Here is a 12,950-nt window from a genome sequence, read left to right as displayed (position 1 = left end):
GTGGTCATCCCAATCTGTAATTGCGTGGCACTACCACTGTGCTAAATTGGATAGAGTCAAACTGACATAGCAGTTCAAAACTGGGCATCCATGAGGCATTGTGGGCCATCAGCAGCAACAGAATTATATTGCAAGATTATTTGTAACTTCATGGCCCAGTATATCTCTCACTCTACCATTACTAGCAAGCCAGAATACCAACTCTGGTTCAATGAGGAGTGTAGGAGAGGGTGCCAGGATTAGGGTCAAATGGGATGGCCAACCTAGTAAAGCTACAACACAGGACTATATGTATGATAAACAGTGGAAGCAGCATATAACAGACAGAGTCGAGCTGCAATCCTGACACATCAAGTCATGAATGGTGGTGACAAATAAACAACTAATGGGAGGAGGACGCTTCATGAACATCCCCATCCTTAATGATTATGGAGTTTAGCACATCAGTTCAAAAGGCAAGGCTGAACCATCTTCAGCTAAAAGTGCAGAGTAGATGATCCATCACAGCCTTTTCCTGAGGTTCCAAGCATCATAAATGCTGATTGTCAGCCTGTTTAATTCATTCCATGTGATATCAAGCAATGGCTAAGAGCATTGGATACAGCAAAGTCTCTGGGTCCTGACAACATCCCAGCTGCAATGTTGAAGACTTGTGTTCCTGAACTAGCTGTGCCTTTAGCCAACCCCTTCCAGAGTAGTTATAACACTGGCTTTTACACGGCAAAGTGGAAGATTGCCCAGGTATATACTATCTACAAAAAGCAGGACAAATCTAAGTCAGCCAATTTCCACCCCACTAGTCTATTCTCAATCATCTGCAAACTTGTGGAAGGTGTCATCAACAGTGCTATTAAGAGAATCTTGCTCATCAATAACCTGTTCATAATCAGATTACAGGGATCAAATTATAGCCTTGGTCCAAACATTGGCAATAGAGCTGAAATTCAGAGGTGAGGTGAGGGTGACTACTTTTGACATCAGGGTAGTACCCTTCTGAATTTAGCATCAAGGAACGCTAATAAAATTGAAGTCAATGGGAATTGGGGGAAAAGGTTGCCATTGGCTTGTGTTATACTTAGCATAAAGGAAGGTGATTGTGATTGTTGGAGGTCAATCAACTCAACTACAAGACATCAGTGCAGGAACACCCCATGGCTGTGTCTTAGGCCCAAATGTCTTCAGTTGCTTCACCAATTACCACTCCTCCATCAGAAGGTTAGAAGGGGAAATGTTTGTTGATGATTGCAGTATTCAGTTCCATTCACAACTCCTCAAATAAGAACACAAGAACACAAGAAACAGGAGGAGCTGACCATACTCAGCCATATATCAAGCCTGCTCCACCATTCAACATAATCATGGCTGATCTTGGGCTTCAACTCCACCTTCCAACCAGCTCCCCATATTCTTGATTCCAAGAGACCAAAAATCTGAACAACTCAATCTTAAATGTATTCAACAATGAAGCAACTACAAGTCGCTGGGGTCGAGAATTCCAAAGATTCACATTCTTTGAGTGAAGTAATTTCTCCTCATCTCACTGATCCTAACTGATTAGCCCCTTATCCTGAGACTGTGCCTCTGTGTTTCAGATTCGACCAGTGGAAATGATCTCTCAGCGTCCATCCTATTAAACTTCTTCAGAATCTTGTATGTTTTAATGAGTTTGTTTCTTTTCTTCTAAATGTCAGGGAACATAGACTCAACTTAGTCTGCCTCTCATCATAGCACAACCTCCTAAGCCCAGGAACCAATTTAATGAACATTCACTGTACCACCTCCAATGCAAGTATATTCTTCCTTAAAAATGGAGACCAAAAATGTGCACAGAACTCCAGATGTGGTCTCGCCAAAGCCCTGTACAATTTTAGCAAGGCGCCTTTATTCCTGTACTCCAATCCCCTTGCCATAAAGGTCAGCATGCTATTTGCCTTATTAATTGCTTGCTGTACCTGCATGCTAATTTTCTATGTTCCTTGTATGAGCACATTTAGCAGTTTGTGCCTGCATGCAACAAGGCATGCACAAAGTTCAGGCTTGGGATGATAATTGGCAAGTAACATTCACACCACAAAGCGCCAGACCAAAACTGTGTCCAACAAGAGAAGGATTAACACCTCCACTTGACATTTGAATCGTCCACAATTAAGATCCTGGGATTACAATTAACCAGAAACTTAACTGGACCAGCCACGGCGAGGAGTGTGATGACTCCCTTTTGCCTGGATGGGTGCAGCTCCAACAACACACAAGCAGTTTGACATTGATTACTGATGCTAGAGGTTTAACTCTGCAGTATGCGGGGGATTGCTGAATTGCAGACTCCCACCTTAGTCTCAACAAAGGGATCATGTATGAACATTGTGCTGTCCTACCTTGAAACCTAAGAGTGTTGTTAATTAATTCCAGGGAGTCAGCTATGGCGTTATATTCTCCAACTTTAACTTCTACTTTATCTGTAAAGAAAGAGGAAACATTGCAATCACATACATACCACTAAACAATTGTCATCGTAAATGTTATATTTTCTGATTACAATAATTCATACTTGGCAGATCTGTTTTTTTGTATCTGTTCAATAATCTGGCAACAAATAACTCCCATTTTATATTTAAAATGTTCAATCAGACACAATATTTGGTTCAGACTGAACGAAAATGCACATTCGAACTAGTAAATTAGGTAACCAGAATTTCATACACCTGCAAGTTAAATTGGAGCAGAAATCACCTTCTCATTAAAATTCCTACTTATATCTGTTAAACAAACTATTAAGCTTTTTCAGATGGATTGTTTCTTGTCCGACTTAGATACCAAAAGTTAATGCTTTTGTGAACCCCTCCCTTGTTCCTGAATGCATCAAACCAATCAGCACAGTGAATCATTGAAGCCAAATAATTTTAATTATTAATATACATGAGCAGATTTTATGATTAGGCATCCAAGTGCAGAACTCTCTCTCAGGCAGCATATCAGGAATTCGATCATTGATCAACGCATCCAATCCTCAGGCAGTGGAATTCTCTGCCCAGGCTTTAACATTTCATTTTCTTTTGAAGTTATACTCAGAAGATAGTGTCCAAAATGTTAGAGGGTGTGTCTAAATTTTGTTGATCTGTGTAGGAATATCTCGTTCCTGGCAGTTTAATGGAGAGAGGCAATGGAGAGATTCTCTTGAATATAGGAGTGTGCCTTAAACCCCTGGTCTATTACTGGCAAGAATACATTAGATTTCGACTGATCTGTTGGTGATTTGAGGTCTTACTATGCCAGAATATGAATAAACAGCACCGGCCTACAGTATAAACACATATGGCATCACTGCTGACTCTCATTTCATTAATGTATTATTTTCTGATAAAATTACTTATAACTCAGAATCATAGCTTGCACCAATATGTAAGTTTCCTTTACAAAAACTGGAAAAACTCAGTAGGTCTAACAGCATCTGTGGAGAGAAAGACAGAGTTAATGTTTTGAGTCCATATGACTCTACTTCTCATCCGCAGTATTTTGCTTTTATGTAAGTTTCCTTTGTTCATTGAATAAATTTACTTGTTTATCCGGAGTTAAACTTGGGACATTTACCTGATAATCAACTCTAGACAATCATCTTTCCTTGGTAGCTTTGTAAGCTGTGATAACTTCTACCACATTTGTCTCCAGATCATATGGTGCTCTCACAGTTCTGAACCAAGCCAGTCTGTACTGCTGTTTAGGGCTGGTGCCATAAATGCCAAATAAGACAGGCTTTGTTGCACCCATCTCATACAACACTCCTCAACTTTACCAGTCATCAGGAGTTTTAAACACTGTGCTGTTCTATTAATAGGCCACAAGCTACTTTTCTATTTCAACATCTTATTAACCTTCCTTTGTTTATTTTTGCAAAATTCCTCTTGTAGCAATTTGAAACACTGAAGCATTTCTCCCCAAATTCAACCGTTCAGCCAAATACTTCTCAATTTCAAAGGTGGCTTAAACATGCAGGGTGGAATTTAATTGAGCCTGCCAGAGCAGGCATGATGACATGGGGGGCGCAGGGAGACTCAGATGAGAGTACCAGCATCAGATTTAGGTCAGGAAAACAGAATAAAGTTGGGGGTGGGAAGGGCCCAAGACAGGAATGCTGCTGCTGGCGGAATCAACTGGTGAGTCAGGGATTTAATGGGGCTCGCATGGCTCTCCAGTGTCTCCCGAAGGCCATCCAGCAACTCTGGGGTTTGCCTGTGTCCTTGTACCTGCAGAGAGGGGGTCACCTGTGTCTCCAGTGACCCCCTCTCTGCAGTCCCCATGCTTCCACATTCACCTTTGTCCAGGGATCCAGCACTAATCCTCAGGCTGCGCTTGGCAGCATTAGGGCAGCAGCCACTCTTCCTGGTGGCATCACTGGCAATGGAGAGCTGCCAGCATCTGATTGATCGGCAGTTCTCAAGGGGAGGGATTTCCATTTCACTGGAGGCTTGATTGCGTGAGAGGCCTGATGCTGGGCAGGTAAGTGCTTGAGGACATCTAAATCACACTGGCCTCCCCCATGGAAGCGCAGGGTTCCCACCTGTTCTCCAACAGATGGGGTGAGGGAGGTGTGTGGGCACCCCCTCCCCACCACACCCCCACTCCACCGTTGCTAACACTAAATCCCAGCTGGGTTTTCTATTTTCTTGCAATGATGACTGCCCTCGAGTTATTGGAGATTTTTTCTCACTGAGATCAATTTTGCTAGGATTCATTGGTGATTTACTCAGTTAAATGTTTTCTTGATGTCGAGGGCAGTTACTTTCATTTCTGCTCTGGCTTTCAGCTCTTGTACACATATCTGGATCAGGATGGGGAAAGATCTAAAGCTGAGGGGATCTGGCAGAACCCAAATTGAGAATCGCTGAGCAAGCTATTGGTGAGTAGGTGTGACCTCAAGGCAGTATTAATTTGTTTATAAATTGGAGGAAATTGATAGGGCAATAATTATCTCAAATTAGCTCAAATTTATCCTGCTCATACCTTTTAGGCATCTCTTGCTCAGAATATGTTAAAAACTGATAATGGCCAAGTCTTTTCCATGGAAACATGGTTAAATAATCCTAAACCATTATACATCCATGGTGATGTGTAAACACCTATAGTAAAAGCACTGATCATCAACTGCTTTATAACTCAGATTCATAGAACATACAATGAGCTTGGTTTCTGATATTAATCTTACTTCTCTTCTAAATCAAACTGTTGTTCATATTACAACAGCTGCACCAGTGTTTATGATAACCAGCTCTTCTGATCCTATTAATGTCTACACAATTTATATATTCTTCCTGGGATGGTCTGGCAATCAATGTTGTACAAGTCTTTCAGAATAAAACATCAGCCCTGGGAAAATTCTACATGTTAAGAATCTCCTTTAAGTAAATCAAGCAACTGATGCAATACAGTATTTGCCCAAAAGGTCAATTCTCTTGCTGTTAGAAATTGGATCTTGAGGAGGATTTAAAGCAGTACTTCTGCTGCATTGAGGAATTTTCTATTTAGGCAGGAAGAACAATAGGTAGAACTTTAACTAATAAAAAACAGACAATCTGGGTTAGATGGAGAGTTGGTGAAGCCTGTTTCTTGACTCATGTACACCCCAAGCTTGCCCATTTCTGGAAGATGGGTAGGGGACCAGCCCAAACCATGGGAGAGGGATACAACTTTAAACTTGACAATGAGGTTGTGAATCACATTGTCATTCTGCTTTTGAAAGTTAAATGTTGTCGGCTGGATTTCCCAATGTTGAGAAACGCGCAGCTTCCTCGAGGTGAGGACTTGGTGGATTCAGAAGGTTTAGTACCTACACACCTACTTATTGGAGCCAAATGCCTGCCTGAGGACCCACCAAGATTGTGCTCCCCTCCCAAGAACTTTCTCTACAATGCCTCCCCACTTCCTCCTCTGCGACCAACCAGGCCCCAATCCCCCACTACCATACCTTTCCCTAGGATCAGCAGCCACTGATCAACCACACCCACCCCGTTCCTCCTGTCCAATCCACCCCATTGGTTTCCATGTCCCCCCCTCCCAGATTAACCCAACCCTCAGCACCCCCCGACCAACTGCAGTCATTGGTGACTGGCTCCCTGTATGGAAAGCCCAGCTGGCCTCTGGGAATCAATCATTGATTTCAGGGGCATACTGAGTTCAAGCTCTACAGCGCATGGAGGAATCTCAAATTACCGTTCCCTCTTGATTTTCTGACCAATCCACTCCTTGTGGCTCAGGTAGGTGAAATTTTTGCTCAATAAGTGGGAAAAGGCTCCTTCAGTATTCTAAAATCTAAATATTGGCCTGGAACTTTAAAGCTGGTACCAGTATAAGAGACCATGAAGTTGTTTCTTTGTTGATAAAACCCAATGGATTCATATGGTGAATGGTAACACATTGGTAATGTAACTCGGCTAGTAATCTAAAGGTTTGGAATAATTCTCCCGAGATACAAGTTAAAATCCCACCACAACAGCTGGGGAAATTTCACTTCAACTAACAAATCTGGCATAAAATGATAGTCTCAATAATAAGGATCATGAAACGAGTGGATTGCTGTAAAAACCCAGGGGAAATCTGACAACCTTAAGAAGTCTGGCTTACATGGCATTCCAAACCTACACCGATGTGGTTGGCTCTTAACTGTCCTCTGGAATGGCCTATAGCAAGATACTCAGTCATCAGCAGCTCACCACCACCACCCGCTCAAAGGTATTAAGAGATGGATAATAAATACTGGCCTTGGCAGCAACCCTCACATCATAGGAATGAATTTTAAAAATTGCATTGGCATTAGCGAAGGTGAGAAAAAGACTCATGAGAATGGTTCCCGGGATGAGCACCTTCAGTTACGTGGAAAGTTTGGAGCATCTGGGGCTCTTCTCCTTGGAAAGGAGAAGATTAAGAGATTTGATTCAAAATCATGAGCAATCTGGACAGAGTAGATAGGGACGAACCGTTCCCATCCGTGGAAGGATCGCGAACTAGAGGAGACGGATTTAAAGTAATTGGAAAAGAAGCAACTGCAACTTGAAGAAAATTTTTTTTATGCAGCAAGCAGTTAGGATCTGGAATGCACTATGTGAGAGTGTAGTAGGGGCAGATTCAATGGTGGCCTTCAAAAGAGCTTTGGACAATTATCTGAAGAGAAAAAATTTTGCAGGGCTACGCGAATGGGACTAAGCGAGTTGCTCTTACAGATGGCTGGCATGGACAGGCATTGTCTCCTTCAGTGCTGTCACCATTCTAACAGCCTTTGGGATAGGAAACCTACTTTCGTTTTGACAGTGGGAGCAGAGCCTGAGACCAGGACCATGCTGGGTCCAAGGCAGATGATGAGCCTCTGGAGTCATCCATCTGGCAGCAGACGCTGGATGTCCAGAGAGATCTGGCAGAGATCCAAGAAGGTCTGAGAGCCATGGTTTCCATCATGGAGGAGTCCACACATAGCATGAGTTCTATGTTGACCCTTAACACCAGGTGCACAGCCTCCTCCATGGAGAAGGTGGTGATTCTCATGGAGAAACAGTTTCAGGAGCAGACTCGGGGATTCCTGGGGTTGCACTAGATCCTGCAAGCCCTCACACAGGCAATGACCTCAGCAGGTCAGTGCCAGTGTGAGAGATGGATGAGGCACCTAGTCTCCCTGCTCGTACCCCGTCCATCAATGGTGAGCAGGGAGGTGCAAGCGCACCTGACACTGACAGACGAGCTGCCTATCGTGTCTATGGGCTCTCTCAGGGCGCTCCAGATGAGGGCACTGGCTCCTCCACCCCTCTGCCAGTGGCTGCTGCATCTGTTGATGCAGCGATGACTGAGAGGTGCCCAGCCATGAAGCTGGATGCACCCTCCCAGATGGAAACTACTTAGGCACTAGCAGCCAGAGGACGACTGCCAAGGTCATCAGGACAGCAGAGTCTGCAGACTGTCTCCAACACCACTGTCAGCGAGGGAGGGAGTTGGGGGGAGTGGGGAACCAAGACATAGCACCTGCAGACTAAGTTGAAGGCACAACAGGGGCGTGTCACGGGTGACATTATTTGCGTTAATAATTTTGCCATTTGAGTTAAGGATGGACATTCTGTTTGTTCTTTGTTTGTTCATGTGAAGTAACATAAACTTTTATTTGGTTTAACTGGGCCAAGTTGGCTGGATGGTGTGGATGGGTGCCAGATGCAGCAGGTTTGTAAAAGTATGGCTGCCTGAACACTCTAGCCGCTGGGTAGTGGTGGCTTTGGCGTGCCCTCCCACCTTGGCCTCCCTGCTGGCTCTGCACCAACTGAGCCCGTGCCTCCTCTTAAAGATCTGTCACTGGGATACTGCCCTCACTCACCTGGCCTTCTCTCCCTCCTGCCCCTCTCTTCCTTTTCAGAGGAGGTTCCAACAGCGGAATACACTATCCCCATTAGGTGGAGTGCAGAGGAGCAATGCCTTGAAAGTGAAGGAGCTCTGTGCTGTATAACTCAGGGGAACATTCCAGGGAAGATGAGGACCTGAGATGTTGAAAGGCAGGCTTGGCAATCAAACTAGATTCCAAGAAACTGGCAATGACAGAGAAAGTGCTGCTGCTCCTGGGCCCTTTTGTCCTGCCCGTGGATGAGGAAATGATTGAAATGTGATTCGTGCCCAACCATTTTGCCTGTGCGACAAGTTAAGAATCACACAGACAACAAAAAGTCATGGGTAATAGACTTTTTAATTACTTTAATTGGCCCTTTAATTGTCGGTGGGTGCTGCTCTGACTCCCCTGCATACACGCCGACCTCAATATTTCACTAACGCACGATGCTGTCGGGACGTACACCTGATGTCTTTTCGTGCCATTTTACATGTGTTCGGTTCAGGCACGTGTCAAACCTTGGAACGCAAGATTCAGGCCCTGGTTTCCATGATACTGCCTGTCGATCTTTGCATCAGCAGACGCAAGGCAACAGTGAAGCTATTCAAGTGCTTTTCAATCATGTTCTCTATTTGACAGACATCCTGTCCAAGTTGGGAATGGAATTGCAGATTGTATTGCAGCATGATCAATATACAGTAGACATATAAAGATTATCATGTTGGATTCTGCCATACCTTTATATGGGGCTGTTTTGCAGATGTGCCTAATGCTCCACTCATTCCAAGGCTGATCGTATGATTGAATGGTGGAACGGGCTTGAGGGTCCTAAAAGCCTACGTGACTGATACTAAAAGGCCACACCCAGACACACATCCCCCTGCTAGGTCTCTGCCTCTCCCCAGGGTTTTGTGCTCTGCTCTCCTACAAGGAGAGAAACAGAGAAGTCTGAGTGTTGATAGTGGATTTTGTGGGTAGGAGGCAAGGGCAACATTTGTGGAGGGTGACTGTGAGGCATAGGTGTGAGACACGGATGAGGGTGAGTGCTGGCTGCACAGGCAGGGATGGGAGGAGGTGCCTGGAGAGAGAGGGATGATTGGAGCTGCAAGGTGTGTTGGCCTGAAGCATATAGTCAGAGACGGGATGCTCAGAGTGTGGGGCTTGGCAACTGAAAGTGTTATGTCACTCATTTTCCTGCCCTCTGAGGTCCTGGATCCTCTTGTGCACTTTCTCCAGGTTGGATGGAGCTCACTCCTGCTGCTGGATTCCTTGGCCTCTTCCATGCATACCTGCTTGGTTGAGAGGCTGGCCTCCTGCTCCTTGGGAAAGATCACCTCACTGCAGTGCCTCAGATCCAGCAGCATTCTCCCTCCCTTTCCTATGTTTGCTACAGCCTCAGGAATCCTTGTCCAGTTCAGCCTTTCTGACTCATTCTGACCCATGGTGTTCGCTAAAATAGAAATCTGACAGATTTGGTCCACCCTCCCACTCATACTCTATGATTGGTCAGGAAACCCAGAAGCAGGGTACTAATGCTATAGCTAATTAAAGAGCCAAAGCAAAAATGGCTGCAGATTCCATAGGGTTCCTGATTCACTGTAGCTCTCATCCTTTTGGCTGGGGCCATTGGTTGAAAAATATAGGTTATGACAGTTGTTTAAAGTTTCTCTCTGGGATTTTTCTGGGACGGGGAGCAGGGACGGGATTCCTTCCGATTTCCCGCCCAACCTGACCACACAGCGGTTTTACGCTGGGATGGGCAAAGTCTGGGATGGGAAGCCCACCCTTGCCCCAGTTGAGGCCCTGAAGTGGCCAATTAATGGCCACTTAAGGGACGTTTTGTGCCGAGCATCAATTTTTAGGCTGGTGGAACCATTGTACATCAGGGAAACCCAAAAATAAAGCAAGTTAGATCTTGGGTGGGAAGGTGGGGAATGGGGGCATCTCCATCAGAAGCCCCCTTCTGACTGGGGGGCACCCTCCCCTTAATGCCCGCTGACCTCCATACCACCCTACCCACTGCCCCCAGCCTCTCCCCCAAGACCCCAATCACCCCCACCGGTGACCTCCCAGCACTTCTCTTGCCCTACGGCTCCTGAGACATGGGGCAAAATGGTGCCAGACTTGCACGAAGTGTAGTAGTGGGCGGGAAAAAGGACTTATTATCCACCGGCCGCAGTGGTGGCTTTTCACGCTGTATCATCCCAAACCCCCTCATTAATTATGCATTCCCCAGAAACACGCTGTTACAATGGTGGACAGGCCTTTATTCACCCACCATGCCATCAGCTCACCGCTTCATCATGTTGGGAGACATATTTAAAGTGCAGCTGTGCGCACACCTCTCAGTGCTTCCAGCCCACAACTGCTGCAAAGAAGACATGGCCCTGAAAGGCAAGAAGACTGCAGGTCCTTGGTTTAATGATGCTTTCCTCGAATACCTTTTGGATGCAGTGGATGTCCTCCACATCCACTCTAGGTGAAGACCAGCAAGCAAGGTCCCCAATCCAGCATGGGGGGAGGTGGCAGGGTGGTCAGCGCCAATGCACTGAAAAAGAGGACAGCTACCCAGTGCAGAAAAGGATCTCATCCATTCTGCCAGGGTAAGTCAACCACCTCATTATTCTCAACTCAGACGCTCACAAACCCATCACACATCCACAGGGATCTCACACCTCAACGGGCAATATCACTAACTCTCACACACACCCTCACATCTCCATCAGGCTGGTTTCCTCTCAAGCTCATGTTCTCATCCTGTCCATGGCTCTGTTCACCACATAAACATTCCACGCAGTGCCAAGTCTCCTGCTCACGCTCTCTCCATCTGTTTTGATGCAGGAGAAGCTGGCTCACAACAGCCAGGAAAGGCCCCAGACTGGGGGTGGAGTGGCCCACATTAGGCCCCTCACTCACTTTGAGGAGTGTGCCATCGCACTGACTGATGAATGTGCCTGTAGTGATGGTGAGGTCGGTGGCAGACACCCACGAGAGGATCCTGCACCACATCATCCCTCCCCCAATGAGGCTCTGAGTGCTCTCCCTTCTGCTGATATGCATTAATTATCTCTATTTTGGTTCAAAGGGACCTCTTCTAAGCGACTGACACACTCAGCCAGCCAGTCCATCAGCTCCATCCACACCCTCATCTCCAGCCAAGACGACTCCTTCTCCATCGAAGAGCTGGAAATAAGCAGCCTGGAAGACCCATCACAGCGCTTACCCTTACCCTGCATCAGCGCAGAGACACACACCTCAGTGGGACCTAGATCTCGTGCAGCCTCGGGTTCACAATTTGGTAGTCACCGCACAGACATGTGTCCGCAGCAGGAGGAGGCAGGTTCAGCCGAGCCCCCCGGCACTCGGAGGACTGCTGGGGAAGAGGCCTCTATGGGGTCTGAGTCAGATGACGAGCCTCTGGATTTGGCCTTTCAGCTTATCCTGAAGAGTCAACAGAAGGCAGAGAAACATTACTCAGAGCTGTTGGAAGCCCTCAACAGAGTGGCTCGTGAGTTGGAGGAGTGTGTCCGCCTGCTTTCTGATGAAGTGGTGCCCATATTTGTGCGTATGAAGGTCTCATGCGGAGGATGGCGGTAGCTATGGAACCCCTGGTCCAGCAGGACATGGAGATGTGTGTAGACCTGCAATCTATCACGGTAACCATGAGTGAGTTCATGCAGTGGGAAGGCGAGAGGGAAATGGGCCACCTCAACATCCCTTCAGGTCCTCCTTCCGCTCAAGGAATCAGGCCATGGCCCTCAGGCATCCAAAGGGAGGAGAAGTGACAGCTGGAAACCCCTGGGTCATCTCAGAGGCTGTCCTCTCCCTCTGCCTGTTACCCTCTCAACTTTGTCCTCTGTCACTGCAGAAGGAGCAGCTGACCCACAGATGGGCAGCCAAAGCAATCTGGGCCCCCAAGGCCTCGCCTCTCCAGAGGACCCACACCGAAGTTATCAGAAGCAACAGGGCCAACTATTGCATTGGCTGTCTCCACCCCTGCTGCAGATGTCAGGGCAGCAACTAGAAGTCTGACCCAGCAACACTGAAGGAACGGCAATATATTTTCAAGTCAAGGTGGTGAGTGACTTGGAGGGGAACTTCCAGGTGGTGGTGTTCCCATATGTCTGCTGCCCTTGTCCTTCTAGATGGTACTGGTCATGGGTTTGGAAGGTGCTGTCTAAGGAGCATTGTTGAATTCTTGTAGTGCATCTTGTAGATGGTACACACTGCAGCTACTGTGCGTCAGTGGTGGAGGGAGTGACTGTTTGTGGATGTGGTGCCGATCAAGTGGGCTGCTTTGCCCTGGATGGTGTCAAAGCTTCTTGAGTGTTGTGGGAGCCGCACTCATCGAGGCAAGTGGGGAGTATTCCATCACACTCCTGACTTGTGCCTTGTAGATAGTGGACAAGCTTTGGGGAGTCAAGAGGTGAGTTACTCACTACAGGATTCCCAGCCTCTGACTTGCTCTTGTAGCTACAATATTTATCTGGCTAATCCAGTTCAGTTTCTGAACATGAGGAGAGCCCTCATTCTGAAAAATTCAGGCCTATTCTTCTGTTTACTCCTTCAATTCTGTCCTGGATTTACTGTTGGCCTTACT

The 12,950-nt window shown here is 46.5% G+C and overlaps 1 protein-coding gene across 1 annotated transcript in view; it reads right to left on the bottom strand.

The window, feature by feature from the left end:
- The window catches only part of gabbr2 (gamma-aminobutyric acid (GABA) B receptor, 2), a 969,806-nt gene that overhangs the window by 229,616 nt on the left and 727,240 nt on the right, over nt 1–12,950 (bottom strand). The window contains exon 9 of the mRNA XM_041183971.1: nt 2,376–2,456. Within this exon, the coding sequence (XP_041039905.1) occupies nt 2,376–2,456 (81 nt within the window). The remainder of the gene's footprint in view (nt 1–2,375; nt 2,457–12,950) is intronic.

Source organism: Carcharodon carcharias, chromosome 3 (genome assembly GCF_017639515.1).
Source record: "Carcharodon carcharias isolate sCarCar2 chromosome 3, sCarCar2.pri, whole genome shotgun sequence".
NCBI lineage: Eukaryota > Metazoa > Chordata > Chondrichthyes > Lamniformes > Lamnidae > Carcharodon > Carcharodon carcharias.
The sequence above is the reverse complement of the archived record's forward strand: the minus strand, read 5'-3'. Positions and strand labels throughout refer to the sequence as shown.